This window comes from Carassius gibelio, chromosome B3 (genome assembly GCF_023724105.1).
Source record: "Carassius gibelio isolate Cgi1373 ecotype wild population from Czech Republic chromosome B3, carGib1.2-hapl.c, whole genome shotgun sequence".
NCBI lineage: Eukaryota > Metazoa > Chordata > Actinopteri > Cypriniformes > Cyprinidae > Carassius > Carassius gibelio.
The window spans coordinates 26,531,705-26,556,279 of NC_068398.1; the positions used below are offsets into that span (position 1 = coordinate 26,531,705).

At 40.2% G+C, this 24,575-nt stretch overlaps 1 protein-coding gene across 1 annotated transcript in view; it reads left to right on the plus strand.

Moving 5' to 3' along the window:
- LOC127953954 (protein shisa-9-like) overlaps window positions 1–13,516 on the plus strand; it is a 68,493-nt gene extending 54,977 nt beyond the window's left edge. Inside the window, exon 5 of the mRNA XM_052553344.1 lies at window positions 3,479–13,516. Within this exon, the coding sequence (XP_052409304.1) occupies window positions 3,479–3,945 (467 nt within the window). The 3' untranslated portion in view covers window positions 3,946–13,516. The remainder of the gene's footprint in view (window positions 1–3,478) is intronic.
- The last annotated feature ends 11,059 nt before the right edge of the window (window positions 13,517–24,575 follow it).

Genomic DNA, 24,575 nt, shown 5'->3' on the forward strand with positions numbered 1-24,575 from the left:
CCGTCTGTTCATAGATACATATGTTCACTCTCTGAGCACTTCCTGTGTCTGACATCATCAGGCCGTTATGTCACATTCTCTCCTGTTGCAGCGCCTGAATGCCCCTGAGGACCAAACACACACATACACACACACACACGTTTGTTTTTGTGAAAAGTGGGGACATCCCATAGGCGTGATGGTTTTTATACTGTACAAAATGTATATTCTATGGCCCTACACCAACCCTACACCTCACCCTTACCCTCACAGGAAACTTTGTGCATTTTTACTTTCTCAAAAAAACTCATTCTGTATGATTTATAAGCGTTTTGAAAAATGGGGACATGGGTTATGTCCTCATAAGTCACCCTCTCCTTGTAATACCTGTGTCATACCCGTGTCATTATACAGAGTTGTGTCCTGATGTGTGTCAAAAACAAGAGCACACACACACACACACAAATTGTTTTTCTATCATTTCATTGACTTCTACTGTATTAATAAGGAGGTAACAATGTGATCAATATTCTAATCCTAATACTCCCTTAAACCTTTTTGCAATTTTTTAATTTTATAACAAAACATTTTTAATGTCTACAGATGCATTTTCCTTGTAAAGTCCCAAAAATGAAAGCAAAATGACTCAGACACATATGCAAATATGATAAAATAATTAATAAAGAGCATAATCTTAACCTTTGCACTAAAATAAAACTTTTTTACATTGATAAAGTAAAAATATTTAATAATGATAATACTGTACATCTCTGTCTAGATACAATCTTTTTTAGGCTGGTTGTGTGTATATGGCATAAGTGTGTGTGTGTGTGTGTGTGTGTGTGTGTGTTAAATCTGTTCCTCTCTTGCTCATTATCAGGGTAATACATCTTGGTGTCCTTCTCTTTAAACACACTCCCTAAATTATTCATGCCCACTCAACGCACTCTGCCCACATAACATATTCACTGGACCTTCACTGGAAGTCGACTGAACTGTGGTTCTTTAGATCCTCTCTTCTCCTTCAAATTCAAATCAAAACACTCCTGAATTAAAAAGCACATGAATGTGCTAATGGATGTGCACACTTAAAAACATAATATGAGCTAATCTGCCCGTCTAATCGCATTAGCAAATTACCGCTTGATTCAATATCTACAGAAACAAATTAACATCCTCATTTGGGTAAATTTTGTCATATTTCTACATACAGATTTTGTCACTTCTTCAGACACGAACAACGTGTTGTGCTGAGACATGGCTATGGCCCTCAGCATGTTGCAACATCCCTAAAACCCCTTCAGGTTTCATTCTGACCTTCTAAGCTGATTGTAATGCTAACCGACATTCACTCATGCGCAACCAAACAGTGAGCTTGTCCATACTGATGCGCTCAAAAAGAATCATAACAGTAGCCGCTATTGCCAAGTTTCCCCAATCTTACTTTAGTGACTACAGTATTTTGGCAGAAACAATGATTGCCCCCGCATTAGGATATAGTTTGAAATCACACGTACACATAAAATGAAATTATGCTACATGCTTGTGTGCCTTGATAGCAGGTACTCACCTCATGCATTAGCCGTGACTCAATCAATAGCGAGAAAGGACAGTATAGGAAGTCAGGATGGAAAACATAAAAAAGGAGACAAAAATGACAAAACAGTGAAACAAGGTTTATGTCAGAGGGCATTGAAGCGTGTGGCCTGTCTATAGCTTGCAGCACTCAGTGGAGATTGGCTAGTTTGACAGGACAGGCTAAAAGGCTAACTCCGCTCTGTCAACGATGCTAACATGCTAACCCACTTTAACCTGCAAGAATAAAATAACCACCATGTATTATACATTTACATTTACATTTATTCATTTAGCAGACGCTTTTATCCAAAGCGACTTACAAATAAGGACAGTGGAAGCAATCAAAAACAACAAAAAGAGCAACGATATATAAGTGCTATAACAAGTCTCAGTTAGGTTAACACAGTTCACGTAGCATGGGCTTTTAAATAATATAATAAATTAAAAGAAAACATAGAATAGAAAAAGAATAGAGCAAGCTAGTGTTAGAGAACATACATATACACACACACACACAGTCACATAATTGCATAATAAATTAAAAGAAAATACAAAAAGATTAGAAAGGTAGTTTGATTTCTTTTAAGAATATAATTAGAATAGTGAGTGCTAAAGTTAGAGAGTCAAAAAAAGATGGAAGAGATGGGTTTTAAGCCGATTCTTGAAGATGGCTAAGGACTCGGGCTCGGATTGACTTGGGGAGTTCATTCCACCAGAAGGGAACATTTAATTTAAAAGTCTGTAAAAGTGACTTTGTACTTCTTTGGGATGGCACAATCAAGCGACGTTCACTTGCAGAATGTAAGCTTCTAGAGGGCACACAAGTCTGAAGTAACAAATTTAGGTAAATGGGTGAAGAGCCAGTGGTAGTTTTGTTGGCAAACATCAATGCCTTGAATTTTATGCGAGCAGCTATTGGTGGCCAGTGCAAATTGATAAAGGTGTGACGTGTATTATTTTTGGCTCATTAAAAATGTATCTTGCTGCCGCGTTCTGGATAAATTGTAAAGGTTTGATAGAATTGGCTGGAAGACCTGCCAAGAGAGCATTGCAATAGTCCAACCTGGACAGAACAAGAGCTTGAAAAAGAAGATGTGGAGCATGTTCTGAAAAAAAGGGCTTGATCTTCTTGATATTGCATAAAGCAAATCTGCAGGATCGGACAGTTTTAGCAATGTGGTCTGAGAAAATCAGCTGAACATCAATCATAACTCCATAACATTCATAACCCTTACTGGTGCCTATCACATATATACCTAACTTTACCAAGCCACTGTAATTATCACTAATCAAAATATTACACAAAACAGTGCATAATAATTATAGTTCTACGTTTATAACTGCAGCTTCTGTAGTGAGATTACCATAGTAAAGTATAAAACATTTCAAGTGCCTTTTGGTTTCAGTTGAGTAATGTTGCAGTGGAACATTTTAAAAATGTTTGTAGGTTGTCCTTGTATCTCAAAGTGTCATTATAACACATTTTAACTATACAAACTAACCCAGATCAAACTGCAAACCACTCTACTGTCTCCTTTCAACTACGTGCATCTGCTCTTCACTGGACATTCCTTGCATCGATCCTTTCAAACAGAGTCCTGTCTCTGGACACATATAATTAATATTTCATCATGACAATGATGTGAACAGCCATAGCTCCCTAAAGTCATTGTATGTACGTTCATGCATGCATGTATGTGTGTGGCGTGATGTAAAAAAAGAGCTGAGGGCATCCTCATGTCATGCTTGATGACCCTCTGCTCCAGGTGTTTTAATCATAAGATTCTCTTAGCACTAAATAGTAAAATACATTAGGTTTAGTAAAATACACCATAGGGTATGTGAGTGTAAAAGCAACACTATTTAATGAACACATATTTATTTCTAACTGTTTGTTTTTTCCTGCCCTTTCTATCTGCAGATATTACAGCAAGGGATTATTACCCCAAGAGCTACCCCATGATGGATTACGTACACCGCCAATCCTCGCCTGCAACCTTCCAGCCTATTGCTTTCCACCCAAAAGACAAACACTTTCTTCCCCCTCCGGACATCCATACTCCACTGGCCATCACCATTACGTCAGCTCAAGTCCCCAAGCCCAAGATCTCCAAGACTAACACCCACCCACTCACCTCGAGCTCAGCCTTCAAGGTTTGGGACCCCAACAAGAGCCATGTCCAACATCAGGTCCCTCTCATGATGCAGCCACAGCCACCACTGTCCCAACCAAACAGTCGTCGCCAGGCCTTCTCCAACAAGCGTCAGTTTAGCATTGAGACTCTTCCAGAGTTGTTCACTCAACCTCTGGGGTATGGACAGTCTCCACACCTCCACCCAAAACACAAGGGACTGCCCACGAACAGCAAAACAGAAGTGACGGTCTGAGGGGAAAGCCTGGGAAGGATACAAACACAAGAAAGCATGACTTCGATTAGACAACCGGATGTGAACGCTTCTACACATGTGCTTCAGTTATATTTAAAGTATATTTCCTCCTAGTGTTTGTTTTGGACTAGATTTATACTCATTGTACTATAATACAAAGAAATGAATGGGAAAACGTTGCATGGTCTTGATTCCGATTCTTGGTGGGCCTTGAATCCCTAGTGATCCTAGCTCCCCTCTAAAATTCTGGCCTGTTGTTCTTGTACTTCTGGCCTTCAGATGTCTCTTGTGGTCCAGACCCATGTGTCCGATAGCAAAGGGCAGGAACCTTGCACCTCAGGAGCCTTCACACCCTTCTGGACAAGGCCATTGTGCTGTCAGCTTCCATCAGTCAAAAGCTGCCACACAGTGAGATATTATTCTGACAATTCTAAACCACTGAGGACAAAGAAACAGCGGGGAAGCATACGGAAGGGGACAGCGAAGAAACCAAGGTGCCCCGTGAGAGGGAAAGAGAGTTTCAGGTGTTGTGATGTCTAAGGGTTTGTTATTTCAGCCAACGGATAAGGGTCTAGGTGAATTTGGCAAAGTCCAATGTCTCTCGGTCTCTTTTTCTCAACACCATCATCAAAGGACGCATTCAAGCACTTGTCCATGGAGCGAACTGCCAACGTCAAGTCATAGCTATTCTGGCTGTTTCTATTTCAAACTCTTGTTTGAGGCACAGCACAGGTAAAGACAAGGTCAATACGCCAGTCTCTGTTACAGACAGAACTCAAGAGAGACATTTCAGGGGACAACAGTCGCCCGAAGAGATGAGGTGCCATAGTGACGGAGGAGGTGAACAAATCCGGCAATGTCATAAGTAACACTGCCAGAACAACTTTGCTAAATTGACCCACGTGTATTCTTGGCAATATATGTCAAACAGCATGCTTCCTTTGAATAATTCTGAATGTAAATAATTATCCTTTTGGTGAAAGCAAGAACCTTTTAGACCGTGGCAAAATCAAGCATGTAGCAGCAATACCTACACCCTATTGTAGCATCCTAATGGGCATGGGAAATCTGGTGATGGGCATCAGTTTTAAAGGGAAGAGTTTAGGTGTCTTAAGAGTTACTCGAGAGACCAAGGAAAATGGTAGCAATACTAGGCCTATCCGTCCTCTCCTGCCTGGGGCCACATGACTGATGGACACAGCTGTCAAACTCACTCTCTCTCTGCTGTTCCAAGCTGTTCCCTGGCAGGCGTTTGGCTGCCACACTGCCACAGAACTGCAGGGGGCGCTGTAATTGATGACAGCTTGCTTCTAATACAGCAGATCTTAAATATGTTCTCCCATACTGCCTGTAGACACATCTTTCTTGTCTGTCTTATCCTTTTTTTCATTGACAATGGATCTGAATGGAGAGTTATGGTTATTGACCCTCGGATATCTGATGGTAACCTCTTGCTTTACATAACATAACATAACATAACATAACATAACGTAACATTAACGCATCTGTTTACCAAGCAAACGGTTGTGTCTAAAAAGTAGCACACTTTGTTTGAACAGCCTTGTGAGATTTTACAGGCCAATGAAATCTGATGTTCAAGCCACATAGGGAATATAAAAGAGTTTGAAATGTTCATTGGAATGGCTTGCAAATAAAACGGCAGTATTGTGAGAGACAGAAAAGGATTATTGAACTCAGAAGCAGGAGGCAACACACTCGTAATGGTACAAAGCATTCCTTTCAATACATTAGATCGCATTAAAGTCATTGCAGTACATGTTACAGCAGTTGGGTCTGTAATGAACTGTAAGGAAAGACGAAACAAGAAAGAAACAAGTAGCTCTCTCTCTTTATATTCCCACTGGCTCCATTTTGGAGATAATTTCTACTTGTGGACCAACTCCAGGGACAGCAGTTCCAAAAATAACAACAATTACAGTTACAGCATGTTCCTGGACGGCTATTTTCAACCCTTGAATTGATGCAAGGATGTATCAACATGCTCTCTTGGGTCAGCATCAAGTTAAACTATCCTGAGCTACAGAGATGCTTCATTCAGTTTCGGTGGCAATGGCTCCAGGGTGTCATTGGGTTTCAGGGGCAAACCCTGGAGGACAGACACGGCTGTCAGACTCTCCGAGCACAGAGATGTCAAGCGATGCCAAGGTGAGCCAGCTACACAGCCCTCTGCCTGAAATGGAGCCACTTTATCGGCCAGGAGGTCATGAAGTCTGTCTTTGAGGAAAGCCGGAAAATACTAGAGCAGATTTAGATTTTGACAAAGCCACAGTGACAAGATCTCTGGCTGGATCAGTTTGAACCCTGAATCAGATGAGGACTATCATCCAGGTATAAACTTTGATATTAAATCAATAAAGCGCTGGATTGGTCAATTAACTACTTATTTCCACAGTTTGAGGACTATAAAGTGAAATCAAAAGAGGTTGTTTGCATTCACATCTGTTACAAAGAAACACAAGGTGTAAATATCTACTTTCGAATTCCTTCGGTGTGAAGAATCATTTCCAGTGGTTATTTTAAACCACCCAAATAAGCTGAATGACTGTTGTTTCTGATTTCTTCTTAAAACGAAAGCGTTCTACCTGTGATGTGGATGCTACCAGGTAGTATTTTATCTTTAGCAATACATGATGTACTTTTTACTGTTTATGTACTATTTGCAATGTCGTCTTTTTTGTACCGTAAGCGTAATTGGAATCAAAGTCGAGCCTGCCGCAGTTGACAACCATTTGACGGAGATGAAGTGCTTCCGAATTTTAACACCCTTCTCACCTTCCTTACTAACTTAAAAGATGTCTTGCCATATTTGAAGCCTGCGCTATATGTATAAAGCCTATAATTTTTAAAAGACGTATTATAACCAATGCTTGAATGACATGTTAGTTGCCAATCCAGAGACATGTAATATGTATATTGGAGAATCACATTGTTCCCATTTGTTTGGTGGCTCCATTCGTTTGGTGGTATGTTTGACCGATCTAATCTTATGCACTATTCTAAACTGTACCTTTTGTGTATGTATAATTAGGATGAATTCTACTAAGGGCTTTAAAGGATGTATGTGATATTGATAGGAGTTGCCTGTGTTCAACATGGAAAAGGTTCGTTTTTTCCAATGCTATGACAGGGAGTACAGTTGCTTGTGTCGGAGTGTAGGGTAAACTATAACAAGAGGTTGTGAAAGTGATGCTCTGTCCTGCTATCAAAATTTTAGGGAATTTATTTTTGCCTGTGTGTTTGTGTATTACTCTCCACCACAAAGCAAAAATTATGTTCCCTCTTGCAGAAAACGGGACTTTTCTTGTTTAAACCCTGAATAGACATGCAAAAACATGTTAAGGACATATGAGAAAAAAGACAATTGCTCTAAGTTTGAACCATACCAGCATTAAAGGAAATCCAAAGCCAGCTACAGCAAATGCAGATTGATCCTAATTAAAAGCCACTGGTTGCATCATTGATAAAGAGAATGACAGGAAGACTAATTAGGCTTGTCTGTTGACTTAAAGAAGGCCAGGTTTTTTTTGCAACATCACTAGCATTGAGAAATATCTCCTGTCATGTTTCTTGTGTTTTACATGTTTACTGATTATAATCGCCTGTTTATACATACGTCAGGGTTAAAAGAGCAAAAAGTTAAATATATAAATATTGTGCAAAAATATATGTATATGATGTGAATATAAAGTAGCATTAGTTCACAGCGTTTCACAACTAGAAACACAAATTAAAGCTGAGGATTTGACATTGTAAACAGTGTTTAGTGGAACTTTTTCTAGGTAGAGCCAGCTCACGTTACCCCATGTCCTAACTAGGTGCGATGCAACTCATTTCCAAGTAATTTATTTGTCCAAAATGCCATGCAAACATAGAAGTGACAGCTTGGTTCATGGAAGTATTATTTCCCAATAGTTCTTAAAGTAAGTGTCGAACTAAACACATGTCTCAGAGATCATTCTATCAAAATTTAATCCCAAGCAAAAAAAAAAAAAAAAAAAAAACAATCATCGCAAATTATGTAATAAAATGACCAATTAGTAAACAGCATACATAAAACTTTAAGTACATCATTAGCAGGGCTTTGGCACTCTAGCATGATTTTGGACCAGTAAGCAAGAAACTGTTGGCTACCCAAAACAGTCCTATAACAGAAGTCCTGCCTGGTTAGGGCAGAGTTGTTCACTTTAAGAAATAAACAGCACACTGCACTCTTGTTAGTCCTTTTATACACAGTTCTCTATCAGTCTGTCTTTTCCACTCATCCTAGCCTCCTCCTCTGACTCTTCAAGCCTCGATGGATGTTCACACTGACTGTGATTAAACTGTTGGATATCACAGAGTACCCTTTCTGCATTCTTAATGCTAGTGGCCATATTACATTGTTTATTAGCATAAAATTCACCTTTACCTTATCTTTGTTGCATCAATAGTTGTTGTCACTTGTGCCACTCATAAACTGGCAACTCTTGATAAAAAGGAAAAGGCACTGTCAGTGTGTACAACCAGACACTTTTCATCTTCGCTATCTTGAAACTGGCATACATTTGCAAACAGGGCCTGTAGAGCGGTGTAAGAAGTACTGGAAAATTATACTTTAGTATGGGTACTTTGACAGCATTTTACTTCGTTAGCTAAAAATATACTTTAAAGTATACGGAAAAAAGGAAAAATATAAAGAAAAAAAAGATCTGCATCTGCATTAGAGTCTAAACATTTATTTATAATAAACAAATCCATAAACAATGTTACTTTTGTACAGCAAGGACACATTCAGTTGTTTAAAAGCGACAATAAAGACATATGTTACAACTGATTCCTTCACATAAATGCAGTTTTTTTTTTTTTTTTTTTTACTTTGGTAATAAAAACAAACATACAAACAGAAAAGTTTCTTGAGCACCAAAGGACCAATAAGAATGACTTCTGAAAGATCATGTGACACTGAAGCCTGTAGTAATGATGCTAAAAATTAGCTTTGCCATCACAGGAAAAAAATTAATAAAGAATTGATCAAATTAATAAAGAAAATTTTAAATTGTAAATATATTTTACAATACTACTGTTTTTACCACATTTTTTATCAAATAAAGGCTGGCTTGAAGAGCAAAAGTAACTAAAACAACAACAAAAATCTTACCTTTGTAAGTAATTGTGCTTAAAAGATCTTTTCTTAGCTTTTGAAATTTATCAAATTAGACTTTTAAAATTAGACTTAGAAATGCAATGCAAAGCAACCTATTTATCTGCAGTTGTCCTCAATATCCCAAATACACAAGACTCTTGGATAAATCAGATGCCAAACTAAATTCAATATGCTGAAACGCGAACTGAGCAGATTGAAATTAATCAAATTAATCTTCATCAGTAGTTATAATATAGACACATGTTTCTGTGTGACTGATGAAACGTCTCTTTACAAGTATAAATGACCATGATTCGACCAATTACTGTACATTTTACATTGAAACAGATTTTATTGATTGTCTATTGAGATTCTCTGACTGTGATATGCCTTTATTAGTTCAATTAAGCAGAAGAAATTATGCATTCTCAATAAAAGGACATTTAAATAAAGATGATGACTAATTAAAACATACTTTATACTTAGTAGTTTGAACACCTTAGTGAAATTGTAACAAGTACATTTTCCAGAACACTACTGTAGTGACAAAACATACAAAGTATATCAATGCTCTTTATACACTCGGCTACAAGAACCCTTGCAGAAACTGATTTTTGAACCTCAACTACTGCACCATGGCTGACAGGTTCATTGATTATAAACTAGTTTTGTTGCATCACTTGCTCGCAGTGTGGACCCGATATTACTGTAGTCTCTCTCTTTCTCTCCTTGCTTTTCTCTCTCTCTGTCACTGTCTCGTTTGTGTTTGTTCCTCCATTTCATATCTCGTCGGGACAGTGGGAGGCGTAAGTCTTAGCTGTCATTGATATCTAAGTTAATATGGGTCTCCTGAGGCTGTGGAGAGAGAGAGAAATGGAGGACAATATAGTATGATGATGAAGAACTGTGGGTGGAGAGAGGAGATCTGACATCCTATCCTCTCGTATCAATGTACTTCATCTTTTTTGCTTGTCTAATGCCCCATTTCCATATCTGCCATGCTTTTTTCCCTTAAGTCTGGTTGCACTTTGTGGAGACGCTGAATAATTCAGAGAAATAAAATTTACAGGATGGTAAAAGATGGAGACAGTGAGGGAAACAGAGCTGTAGAGAGCACGTGAAAGACTAGAGATGCAAAAGCAAAGCTGAAATGCACCTGTTTGAGAAGAACCACAGTTTGCAGTCCTGTATCAGTCTAAGTTGTAAGTTTTAAAAGACATTTATGTATTGTTACAAAGGTCAGTGTCTAGGAAGGTTTGGTTTGACTCTAAAGGAGCATCCTAAGTTTAAAACGTGTTGACATATTCTCTTTAGAAACAGGAAGTTGAGGTTGGTCACAATAAAATCTCATCCTTTTTTTTTTTTTTTTTTGATATACCAGAAAATAATTTGGCAATTGTTTTAAATAAACCAGCCCTGCATAGCCAATAGATAGTTTGAAAAGCAAAATGACAAATAAAAGTTTTTTTTTTTTTTTTTTTTTTTTTTTCACCTGTTTGTAAGCTGATAATCATAGAAAATGCCATAATTTCAATTAAAAAAAAAATATATATTTTATGCACTTACAGCGATATAAAAGAGAACATTACAACACCACCTACTCACCAATGTAAAAGTACAACAAAGCTACAGATTATGTGTGATAACATGACACTAATTGAATAACATTCCTTTTACTAACCTTATCTATAACTGGAGCTGGAATATTCCTTTTAATACTAACATAACATTAACTATTCATATCATCTAATAATAAAAATTACAATTCCTATGCTTCCATGCAAAAATTGTTGTAACTGTCATGTAGATCTGTAATGTTTTCTGCTAGGTCAGCAAGAGAGCAACCTTATTCAATAAATTATAAGTATTACTTTGAAACGTCTCAGGTTATGTATGTAACCATGGTTCCCTGAGAAGGGAAGGAGACACTGCATCCTTTAGAGGTCACTTTGGAGAACGCCTTCACTGTGACCGGTTTCTGAAGCATGACAATAACATTGTCCGGCAACAGCTTAAAACATCATAACCTGGCATAATCACAGTTTAAAAGGGCATTGGGAGAACACGTCATCCGCTTCTTTGTCTTGCGTCTGAAGCATGGCAAGGAAACTAGAGGATGCAGTGTCTCGTTCCCTTTTCAGGGAACCATGGTTACGTACCTGAGACGTTCCCTTCCGAGGAAACTTCAAACTGCGTCCTCTAGAGGTCACTTTGGGGAATGGTATACCCATGCAGCCATGCTGAGGGGAGTGCATACCATAAACCACAGCAAGCACTTAGTACCAACTCTACCATAGCCATGGGAGTTGCCCCAAGGACGCCTTGTTGGCTGTCAGTGACATTTCACCCTTTAGCCAAGGGCCTGAGCTGCATACCCTAAAATAACTTACCTTTTAATGGCTGGTCTGGAAAGTCTGGTTGAGCTCTGCCCTAGGCATGGAATCAGAAGACAGAGATTCCTTTAAGGGGATACAGCCAGGTGTCTAAAAAAAACCTAGCCTGCCACCCCGGGGGCTACCGCCAGTTCTGAATGAACCTGCTCAAATAACTAATTTGATTGCTCTTTGATAACCCTCCTCAGAAATGTTTCAATTGAGATACATAATTAGAGTGGAGCCCAAGGTGAGAACAGGGAACTCAACAAGCAACCCGCCAGGGAGGCAAAAGATGGCAAAGCAACCTGGCATGACTGTTAACCGGAGCTCAAAGGGTGCGAAGTCCCAACTCCAAAAATAGGAGGGGGTCTCAGATGCTCAATCTGGGAGTGATGCTCATAGGTGACTGTCTAGGGTGAAGAGAGCACTGCTCAGCTCAGCACTGCTAGGCTGGACCCAAAAAGAGGCAACTTATCAGGGAGGCAGCAAGCAGCCCAACTACCTGATGTCACTGCAGGTTCAAATCCTAGCAAGGAGACAGAAGAACCCAGCTTTATCAAAGCAATCAATAGCCCTGTGTCATAGTACCTAGCTCTCAAGCAGAGAGAAGGACACACAGAGCCTTGCTCAGGACTGTCAAGTTCCCACAGGACCCTCCAGATAGATCTCAAGTTTTCGGGAGCAGAATCTCGGCTCTCAAGCTGAGGCAGGCCCTTAGAGCACACACTGGGAGCTAACCCTCACAGTGAAGGGAGCACTTCTCAGCTCAACCAGAAGGAGGTGCTAGATTTTGGCTCAACCAAAAAGCAGCTTAATGGAGCGAAGGAGTTCCATGGAGCAAAGGCCCAACTCTCAAAATAGGAGAGACGTGGTCATAGGTGACCCTCTTGGGTGAGGAAAGCACTGCTAAGCTCAACCAAATGGAGGCAATTTATCAGGGAGGCAACAAGCAGCCAAAAACCTGATGTCGCAGTCACAGAGCTCATAGAGCAGATGGCTCTACCCTTGGCAAAGGGAGAGGAACCCAGCTAAACCGAAGTGATCAATAGCCCAGGGGCGAAGTACCTAACTCTCAAATAGAGAAGAGGACTCACATTATCTGCCCAGGACCGGACAAGCTCATAAAATATCCCCCAGAGTGAGAGGAGCACGGATGTCCGGGGAGCAGATTGACTGCAAATGGGAAATAGGAAAACAACGGGGGTCCCAGCATAGGGACAACTGACCAAGGAGCCGATAGGGAAGGGACTAAAAACGCAATACAATTATCAATCGGTCAAAAACAAGAGGTTCTGACTTAAGCAGGGGAGGTGCTTGCAGAGGTCCTAACCCTTAAACAAAGTCAGAAAAACAGAGACAGGTCCTAGTAGCACTGTGGATAAAGCTATTTAGTGAATTCACTTAAAATTAGCAATAGACTAGATAAAATGGATCAAACTCAATGTCCCCTTTGCAGTCGCTATGCACACTCGATGCACATTTATGCCGAGCCCGCACTGAGGTGAGCTCCACAGCAGACTTCTACCCAACAGTCAAAGTGGCATTACGTCATGAAAGTGTGGACTCACATAGAGAGTCCACGAGTGTTTAGGGTGTGATTTGGGACAGGGACATAGAGGATGACGTGTTCTCCAGGAACCCTTTTATACTGTGATTGTGCCAGGTAATGTCAATGTTATAGCCATGTTTACTTGTATGCTGCAGACACCAGTCACGCTGAAGGCATTCCTCAAAGCGACCTTTAGAGGATGCAGTTTGAAGTTCCCGAAGGGAACAAATTTTTACTGTAAGGAATGATATGAATTAACATATGGTAGAGCAAATTTGATGTTCATGATGACAAGAGAAATGATGCTGCTGATGATGACCATGCTGACACAACAGCAAAGAAAATGCCAATGGTTTCTACGACACTAGTTGCAATTTCTAAGAAAAATACGGACACTGTCCAACTGATTTAATGGCTTTTTAAGCATATGTTTATAACAGAAACATTGATAAGTGTTCTTTGTATATCTTGTTTAAAAAATAAAAGGCAGAGTGAAACACTCCACTGGACTGAGTCTGATTAATGATGTCAGATGGGGATCTGTCAGTCTGATCTCTGCTGTCTCTATTTCTGAGGAAATCTACTAAAAAACAACAACATTCAACATACTGCATAAAAGAAAGTGGTGTTACTGAACTATATAGAAAACATTAAGATATTATGTAAAGGTGTGATGTTATTCACATGCTGCAATGGAACCTGTAGCAGTTTCGTCTCATGTAACCTGACTTTTAGTTATGGGAACAAAATCTTGTCCAATTTACAGCTTTTTGGTTCAAAAACCATTCACTAAGGGAAAATGGTGTCTGTCTGTCATGTACAAGTTTTTACATAAGGTTTAAAGAAATGTTAAATTAGAAATTAATCAATTCTGTAGCATTAGTTTATATATTCAGTATCATAAACTTACAATGAACAATTTCAGTATCATTTATTAATCTTTAATAATTAAACTAAAAGTTAATGTTAATTTGGTAAACATGCTATTAATAACTGAAATCATGTGTAATCATAATACACTGATATCGAATGTTAAAAATGTACTAGTTGATAAACTAATTAAACATTTTTATTATTTTAAATATAATAATATTTGACAGCATTATTGATTTTACTGTGTTTTATTATCAAATATATGCAGCACCTTGGGGAACATAAGAGACTTCTATCAAAATATTGTTTTACATCCTGTTGTAACTAAATATATCACTTCAAAGATAAAGTAGAATGCAGCTTTCATTCATTTGATAATAATCTGACTTATGGAAATGGTGTAAAATCAGGAACTGGTGATTGTAGCCAGCTCTCACCAGTTACAATGTGTTTGCTATAAGCATTAGACCAATGGCAGGCCTGTTGTTTTTAATATCCTGAGAAATGATTTGGTAGCAAAGATGTAACCGCAAAGCTGTCTATCACAGTTTAATTGGAGAGAAACTCAAGGTACAAAGACAGCTTCACTCATATATTCACATTAGTGGTGCTAGTAAATATAGGGAAGTGTGACCTACTGCCCTTTTTGCCCACGTTTAGACGAATGATTTTAAAATGAATCCATCCAAAAATAATATCTGTGAACCACAAAAGTTTAGGATTCTTACACATTTCACATTCATGATAATTTTCACAAATGAATATGAATTTTGAAGCCTATGACAATCAGCAGTAAAAATCCTAGTGTAGGCTTTAAATGAACTGCACCACTGTTGCATGGCTTCACCATTAACCTTCAACAACTCTTTCAGACTTTATTTAAGAAAAAAATTATCTGAAAGTTCAAATAGTTTGCAAGAGTGTGTTCCTCTTCAGGAACTCGAGCTGCGTTGAATGCTTTGGGGAACACATTTGGCGAGACAGACTCTGAATATCGTGTGCAATCTGTCCAATGGAAGGGCGTGACGTCATGGGCGGGGTGACGTAACAACCAGGAAGCTATAAAAGCACATGCCACGCAGCTGGCGTGTGTGCATGTCATTCTGTCTTGTCAGTCTTATTTATTGTCGTTTGTCACTATTAGCTCCTTTAAGTAGCTATAGTTTGTCAAAGAGCAAAGCTAAGACTAGGCATCTGAAGGGTGAATTCAAATGGTGTGTTCTTCCCTGCTCTCAAACCTAAACATCAGAGACAGGGACCCACACAGTCTTTATGTGGTCTGCCCGGGATCATAGCGCGCTTTGTATGATATCACATGCGGACGCTTAGATCCTGAAGGGCTCTCTTTGAGAAGTGAGCCTTCGCCAGCGTTCCTCGCGATACCGGTCCCGCTTTCACCGAGACGGAGCGGTGCCTGCATTCGTTGGGTTCGCAGATAGATCTGCTGGAGGGAATGGAGACGGGCAGGTCCCTATCTCCTACCTCACCCATCAGATCTGCCCGATCACTGGGTTCGGAAACCCGAGCTGCGGTTCTTCCCCCCGAGGATCGTGCTCGATCGATGCTCTGCCTTTCTTTCTCTGAAGAGATTGACAAGTTGCATTGCACAAACATAAAGTTGCATAAGCACCAGTATACAACAAACAATATTATGCCTAACATTTTACGGGCAGCATTAATGAGCAGTGTGCTTGTGCGCATTTATAGCGGACGGGATGGAGACGGTTCTTCCAATCTCCACCAGTGTTCCCTACATCTAGAGCTCACTCTCGAGGCTCGGAAGCCCGTGCTGTGGTTCTTCCTCCTCTGACTGTGAACTCGCTGCGGTAGCTATTTAATCTCCGAGGAGATTAATATTGTTTGAGTGACTAAGCTGCTCGCGCGCTGCCAAAGCAACGCATGTATTACATCATTTTCAGTTTTGATGTCAATCTTTCCACACTCGACCATTGGTCTGGTTGTTTAAGCTCCATTTAATAATGATGAATTAAGTTCAGCATTTATCTGACTGTGAGGAGTTAGATATATCACTTCAATGTAAATTGTATCACAAGCAAGACCATGTTAACTTGTCTGATTGTTTGATTGCATTACATTCTAAGGAATATAATTACATTTATCTAACTTTGAGAAGTTAGATGTGCTGGAGGGACTGCTGGGAGGGAGCAGCCCCCTCCATGTGCAAACAGAGCGTTACCACCCATGCTCCCCGTATTGGGACCGGAGACTGAAGCAACGCTCTGGGCCAGAGACTTCCCAGCCTAAGCTGGCTCTGGGGGCTGAACGATGCATGACTGAAGAGGGCGTCCCATACTGGGGTAGACCGGGGTCCACCTTATTATATGGTGGCCGTCTCACCTCAGTGCCCTTGGGAGATCGGTCTGCCAACCCTGCCAGAGTCTCAGGGTGCAGCGCCTTCCAGCGAGCACTGCTCTTAGTTATTTCTGCCCATGAGCGTACCTCTTACACCAGAGGTCAGTCTCGAGAGACTGATTCCTTTAGTAGATTATTTAGCAGCATGGAAACTACTGCCAAATGTATCTGGGGGTCCTGCGTACACTAGACAAAGGCTACTGCATTCAGTTCGGTTATCCACCGCCGATATTCAACGGGGTTACACTGACGCTAGTCAGCCCTCAGCAGGCTCTGGGTCTTATGGAACAAGAAGTGAATACCCTATTAAGGAAGGAAGCCATTGAGGTAGTCCCTCCACAAGACAGGGAATCTGCGTTTTACAGCCGGTATTTAATAGTTCCAAAGAAGGATGGGGGGGTGCGTCCAATCTTAGACTTGCGTCAGCTGAACCGCTCAGTTATGTCACTGAAGTTCAAAATGCTCACCATCAAGCAGGTTGTAGCTCAAATCAGATCCGAGGACTGGTTTGTCACAATAGATCTCAAAGATGCATACCTCCACATCTCCATCCTTCCACAATACAGGAAGTTTCTGAGGTTCGCTTTCGGGGGCAAAGCTTACCAATATCGAGTACTTCCCTTCAGCCTTGCACGCTCACCCTGCACGTTCACGAAATGTGTAGATGTGGTTCTGGTTCCCTTTGAATTATATAGACGATTGGATGATTGGTCAATCAGAGCACATGGCGGTTCGAGAGCAAGATGTCATTCTCGCTCAAATGGGGGAGCTGGGTTTGAGACTAAATGCCAAGAAGTGTGTACTTTCTCCAATTCAGAGAACCACCTATTTAGGCGTTGTGTGGGATTCGACCACGATGCAGGCACGTCTGTCTCCTGCTCGGATCAAGTCGAATCCTCATAACAGTCAAGAGAGTCAAAGAAGGCCAGTCACACTCAAACAGTTTCAGAGACTACTAGGTCTGATGGCAGCTGCGTCCAACATGATACCTTTTTGGCCTGCTGCACATGAGACCCCTACAATGGTGGCTAAGACCAAGGTATTTTCCCTGAGGGGGAACCCACCTCGAACTATCAAGGTCACGCGGTGATGCCTTTGTGCATTAGACATGTGGAAAAAACCTTAGTTCTTGAATCAGGGCCCGGTGCTGGGAGCTCTTTGTCACTGTGTAACACTAGCAACAGACACGTCACTCACCGGTTGGGGTTGCGGTCATGAGTGGCCACCCTGACAGTCGCCATCTGACATGGCATACCAATTGTCTAGAAATGATAGCTATGTATCAAACATTGAAATATTTCCTCCCATACCTGAAAGCTCACCATGTGTTGGTGTGCATCAACAACACATCAGTGGTCTCTTATATCAGTCACCAGGGAGATCTGTGTTCGCGCCCCCTGTACAAGCTGGTACACCAGATCCTTCTGTGGTCCCAGGACAAACTCCTCTCGTTCGGAGCAGTACATATTCCTGGGAAATTGACTGTGGGAGCAAGCAGACATACTGTAGAGACAGGGGCAGAGGCCTGGGGGGCGGGGGGGATGAGGGGGGTTTTCACCCCGAGGTGGTGAAGCAGATATGAGTTTTTTGACCTCTTTGCAACCCAAGAGATATCGCAATGTGCCCTCTGGTTCTCCTCTGGGACTTGATGCTATTGTACAGACCTGGCTGAGGCTTCGTGGGATTGGGATTTTCCGACCAGCACAGATCTACTTTCTCAGGTGCAGGGCATGATAATTCACCTTCGCCCGGAGTTTTGGAAACTGCGGGTGTGGCCCCTGAGGGGGCACAACTCATAGCATCCAGTCTCTCAACCGAGGTTGTTGAGACCCTCCTCCAATCCAGAGCTCCCTCAACAGGGAACCTGTACTTGACCCTGTAAACTGCCCAGTTGGTACAGTTCTGGAGTTTCTACAAACCAGGCCCCCTGCGGGGTTAACCCACTCCACCTTAAAAGCTTATGGGGCGGCTGATGCAGCTTACCATGTCCCTTCCGTTGATCAATCAGTGGGTAGATACCCCATAGTGACAAGTTTCCTCCATGGTGCACTGAGGCTGAGGCTTCCAGTACAGTCCCATTTCCCCCCTGGGACTTGGTTGTGGTTTTAGAGGCTCTGTGTAAGCTCTATTTGAGCAAATTCAAGATATTTCAGATATACATCTGACCCTTTAAACTGTAGGCCCCTTCGGTGGCCCCTACCTACCTAGACTTTGTGCCCAGCATGGCCAAAGCATTCTTATTTCCTCGAGTGGGTTATGTTACAAAAAATTCCCTCTGTCACACCACAATCAATAGTACTGCAGGCCTTCAGCTCTCCTCCTCCCTTCTGGAATTTCGACCAGAAGAAGCTAATTGTATGTGTCCAGCTCGAGCGCTAGACATATACGTCCACAGAGCTGCCCTGTGGACAAAGATGGGCCGACAGGCCTGTGTGCCATGGTCCCCCCAAAGTGGGATTTTTTTTTCTGCAACTAAGCAGAACCTTAGTCGTTGGATAGTTGAGGCTATCAAAGTTACCCATGAGTCCTCTAGTCTTCCCCCGCCGTTGGGACCCAAGGCTCACTTTACATGGGGTATGGCAGCCTTTAAGGCCTTCTTAGCAGGTGTGTCCCTATTGGACATCTGCAATGCTGCGGGATGGTTCAAGCCTCCACTTTCATCAGATTTTACAATATAGATATGCGAGCCACTCCTGGCTCTTCTTTCTCTCGCCTTAGCTGTGCTCTTCAGATACACACTAGGCAGGGATTTGGAAGTATTTCTCCAAAGCATTCAATGCAGCTCGAGTTCCTGAAGAGGAACATCCCAAGGTTACGAATGTAACCCTAGTTCCTCCAAGAAACAAGACGTGCATTGTATCACCATATTCCCGGCACCCCTGCCGGCACTTGCTTCCCTACTCAAACCTGAAGCCAGCTGTGTGGCATGTGCTTTTATAGCTTCCTGGTCATTACGCCACCCCGACCATGATGTCACGCCTTTCCATTGGACAGATTGCACACCAAAGTTGCACTCGCCAAAGGCATTCCCCAAAAGCATCTCGTTCCTTCAAGGAACTAGGGTTACATTCGTAACCTTGGGACGATTTTAATGTATAATGTTCCTGACAACCTCTGTAGTCCCATAAGCCACTTGTTAGCCAGCACTTTATTCCAGACAAGTAAAAGCTTATAAAATCACAAAGAGCTATTACTGATGTTAATGCAGTTGCATGAAAAATGTAAATATCTTGAGTTTGTGTTAACCACAGACCTTATTTCAGGTATTTAACCAAGAACCCATCCAAATAGCTTAAACCAGCTGCCATGCTTCAAAACATACCTAACCAGAATATGCTGCTTTTTCAAAAGGGAACCCACTGACTTCAGGACAATGGAACCTAAAATGCTAACACGATTATGGATTTTTGCCTACAAATATACATCATCCTTGCAACACTCTCTTTTAGCAATGATTTAATATTCATAAGATAACAGTGCCATCCATTATGGGTACTTAAAACTTCCCCTCAATGCTGCCAATAAAATGTAATTTTCTGCCAGTTGACATCTCTGAGATGGTGTGGTTTTGTTCAGTCTTTCCTGAAGTTAAGCAACTTAATTACGTGCTGAGAGACTCCAAAAACATAATTAGCGCTGAGGAATTTTCAGCCTAAATGAATGATTTAACCTGTCATGAATGATTTCACACCAGCATCAGCACATCAAAACATGGCATCAAACCTCACTGTGTTTCCACTGACAGAGCTCTACCTGCAGATCCCAAAAGATAAGTTTTTCTAGTGGCGTCAGATGTCTCTCATCTTTGCTTGATGTAGGCGTACTTCTGAACATCTGTCTCTCACTCTGAGCCTGTAGATGGAGAAATACACATGAAATATCTGCAACAAAATACCTGCAGAACAAAACCAACACCAGTAATAAAACCTAGTGAGCTACACATCTAGACAACAATCCAGACATGCAAAAGCTTTTCCAAAAGCTACTTCTTTCAGCCAAATACTGAGGCATCATTGCATGTATTTTTTGCAAAGAAGGGAATCCCAGAATCCATTGCAAAAAAATCATACAAGGTGGCTGATAGGGTCCTGTTTATTTGTAGCCTATTTACATTTAGCAAACACTTTTATTCAAAGCGCTTTATAGTGCATTTAGACAATAAGTTTTTTTGTTTTTCCCAGCATGTGTGTTCTGTGGGAATTATACCCACACCCTTTTGCGCAGCTAACACAATGCTCTGCCACTGAGCCACAGGAACACACATGCTGATAAAAAAAAAATATATATAAAAAAACCTATTTGTTATTTTAGTAACAAGAAGTATACATAGTTAATTCTAAATAAAATATTCTAAAGTTCCTAACATTTGCATGCAGTACACTCATTTTGTCCCAATTCAAAGTGCATAAAGGTTGAGACCATCATTGTTAAACGGGATGGTCTAGTGTATGGAGGATTGTTCTTGTCATCTATCAACTGTGACAGCTGAAATTGATGTGCGGCAGTAACATTTCTACTGGGCTTTAAAAAAATCTATAACATTTGCAGCTCTCCGTTCATTGTCTTCTGTCTTGTGGTTTGTATTTTCACAACATGATGATCTTACGGATTTATGAATGAACTGCTAGTTTTAAAATCTTCCAGGTCTGCATGTATGACATTTGTTTGTTATCCACTACATTTAACAATGTAATCCAACATTTTGTATCTCTCTCTCTCAAAAAAAATCCTGTTTTTATTGGCATCTATTGAATGATAGTCTGTGCTGCAAATGATCAATTTAATGCATCCTTCATAGCCTGGGAAACAATGGACGCATTTCAAGGCCACATTTAAAGGAGTCTTTGAATTGGGACAGTCTTTGTTGCTCCGCTGTGATGCATTCAGCCTTTGAATTGGGACGCAGCTTAAGTATTTTTAGAATGTCACATTACTGTAGCTTTGCAAGACATTATCATCAAACTCAAGTCTATTATGAACCTGGGGTAAAAAGGATTATTTGTGCAGCATGCAGTTATTGCTTGTGTTTTCTGATACAGTAAGGATGATCCCTTGGAAGTTCGCTGCATACAGTATGTACACATTAGACAACAAGGTAGCTCACCAAATTTTGGAACAGATCTGTATTTTATGTATGGTTTGTATACACTATATATACACTACTCTTCAAAATATGGGGATCAATCAGTTTTTTGTTGTTGAAGAAATCAATACTTTAATTCAGCAAGGACACAATAAATTATCCACATTTTCTATTCCAAATGGTCGTTTGAACTTTCTTCTGAAAGAGGCTTGATAAAATATTGAAACAGAAAACAGTTATTTAAAATGTATATTTCAAAACATTACTGTTACTGCATTTTTGATGAAATGCAGCTTTGATGAGGATAAGAGAGTTGCTCAGCAAACAAAACAAACAAACAAACAAAACAATTCCTACCAATCCAAAATTGTTGAATGGAAAAGGGACTTTAGGTGTTAGATGTGTGTTTATGTGATAAATGAACGTTTGAAACAGGGCCTGACTCTCTCACACTGCAGCCAGATGGGACCTAAGCACGCTGAGAGAAACAGAGATGATGAAATAATCAGGAAGCATTGCCAAAAGAAAAGGAGAAAAACGGTGCTGAAGATACCCTGTAAAAAGAGCACACACACTTGTATATCATAGCCATGTCTTTGCAGAAAGCAGGCCGCTTTATTCCTGCAAACCCCCTACCCTTTTTGTTACACACAATTATAATACAGAGCCAGCTCCAGCTCCATCAATCATTTGTGTGAGAGCGTAAAGAGGGTGGACACATGACACTGAAGATGAATGTTGGACTCTACACCGTTACAACGGTCAGGGCAAACACATGTGCTCCAGACAGTATTTCAGCATGTGTTCTAGAACTTTGACCTGTCGATCACTACATGGGACACCACAAGGAAGACTGTATGGTTACATAGGCGCTTTACTAAATTGTGATGTAAAGTTTACACTAGGAGCATAATGACTAATAGTTCATTTTTAACTAACTTTCCTCTTAATTTGATTGCACCGTTTGTTCAAGTGGTGGTGAAACTGAATTAGTGACAGATCCTCTCTTCTGTATTGTGACATACATCCAAGTAAATACGATTATTTAGCAAGGAAGAAAATGTAGGATGGAGTCTTGTTTCTATAAATCAGTTACTGATTGTAAGGAACTGGAATACATTTCATGACTTTATTCTGTTCTCGCTTATTTTGCTTCACAAATGTCAACGGTGATAAATTATATTTCCATTAAAAATATAATACATAAAAATTCATGAATAATTAGCACATTTATGCAAATAATGTTAAAATTATTGTATTTAGATCTATATTTTTTTAAGTATGCATTCACATAAAAACCATTTCAGTTTATCTGCTTAAAAAAAGAAAATCGTGTTTAATTCAGTGTGTTGTTTGTCATGTTTAGAATATTTTTTTAAATTGACTAACAATATTTGAAATGTGACTACACCAAATAATTTTTTTCAGTGTAGAGTTTTGTCTAAATTAAGTTGGTTCAAATGATTCAAATACTGATGTGCAAATTGTAAGTAAGTGCCATATGTTTAACAGTTTACTTTATTTTGCTAGAAATGAACTATAATGTCCTGCACTCACTTAATATTATAAAAAAATGATATCTGGTGTCTGAACAATTTTTGGTTTGCAACCAGCCTTTGGAGAAAGAGATCAGTTGGCACGGTGGGCTGTAAGAATGTAAATAAAACTAAAGTAAGAAAGTGAAAATGATTCATCCACCCAAATCATTTGATTCAGTGCACACAGAAATCTATTCACCAATAAGAATTTCTATACCCTCAAAACATTCATATGCATCAAAAGCTTTCTTTAGTCTGCAAGCACTCTTAATAAATGACCTTAGGCTTAAACATCATGAGGAAGTGCCAATGAAATGGGTCACCAGATGGCCCATAACTGCTGAGGAGAAACCCGCATTGCTGATAATGAAGAGAAGCAAGAACCCTATGTTTCCTTTTGTCCATCAGGTTTTGAGCTGCTCAGCTGAATCACCTTATTGCACTGAATAAATAACATATGATGCTCTATCAATTGAGCAATACAATGACAAGCCCTTCCGTCTGAAAGAGCCATTATTTAATTAATTCCTATCGTTAAGAGAGGGGCCGTCTGGGAAAGAGGTTGGGTCAGCAGTCCATTACAGCTGATAGATTTCTGCATCTCGGTAAATTGATTAAACCATGTGATGAATGGACACTGAAACACTCAGCCAGGAGGAAAACACATGGGACAGGAGCAATGATGTCATCAGGGAGGGTGGGGAACATGGGAACAGACTGTTCTGTTAGAATCGGAGAGTCCTGGAAGGCTGCAGTCAAACGGTGCAACAGACGCACAGTGAATTATTCTCTACAATCGCTCATCCTTAGGTCAAGATACTCTCTAATGGGTTCATCAAGGGGTGAGGTAGGGTTTGCATTTGACGCTGGGGTGTGAATTAGTATTTGGCGGATAGAGGAGGTGCATTACACCAATCTTGCCAGAGGAAAGTTATGAATTTATTATCATGCACAAGCCGTCTAATCTAACCGGCAGCCTGAGAGCAAAGTACATTGAACATGGGTAAAATCAAGTAATTGTTGCAGTTGAGAATGTTTTCACACTTAACCCTCATAAAAATGATGAAATAATAAAATATGTCAATAATAATAATAATAACTTAATGTGGTTTATGACGAGACTGTCCTCTATCAGTGTGCCAAATTTCACAACTTTCCCGCAAGCGATTCTACGGGCTGCCATAGACTCAAGAGCGGAAGAAGAACGCCAATGGATACAATAGGTGCCATCGCATCTTCAGTGCTTGACCTCTAAATATATAATAGTTTTATTTTATATATTATAAAATTAGGAAAAAAAAGTTGATTGCACCATGTCTGGTTTAAAAACAAATACACTGTGAAGCCTCCTGTTGAATAATCAGAATTTAGACTACATTCTTAATAATAAAGGTTTCAAAAGAGTTTTAACAGCAATGCCACAGGAGAACCATTTTTGGTTCCCCAAAGAATCTTTCAGGGCACAGTTAAAAGAACCTTTTCCACTGTAAAGAACCATTTTTTTTCAATGAAATTGTTCAATGGATGTTAAAAGATCTTCATGGAGCCATATATATATATATATATATACACACACACACACACACACTCACTTAAAGGATTCTTAGGAACGCCTGTTTAATTTCTCCTTAATGCAATTATCTAATCAACCAATCACAAGGTAGTTGCTTCAATGCATTTAGGGGTGTGGTCCTGG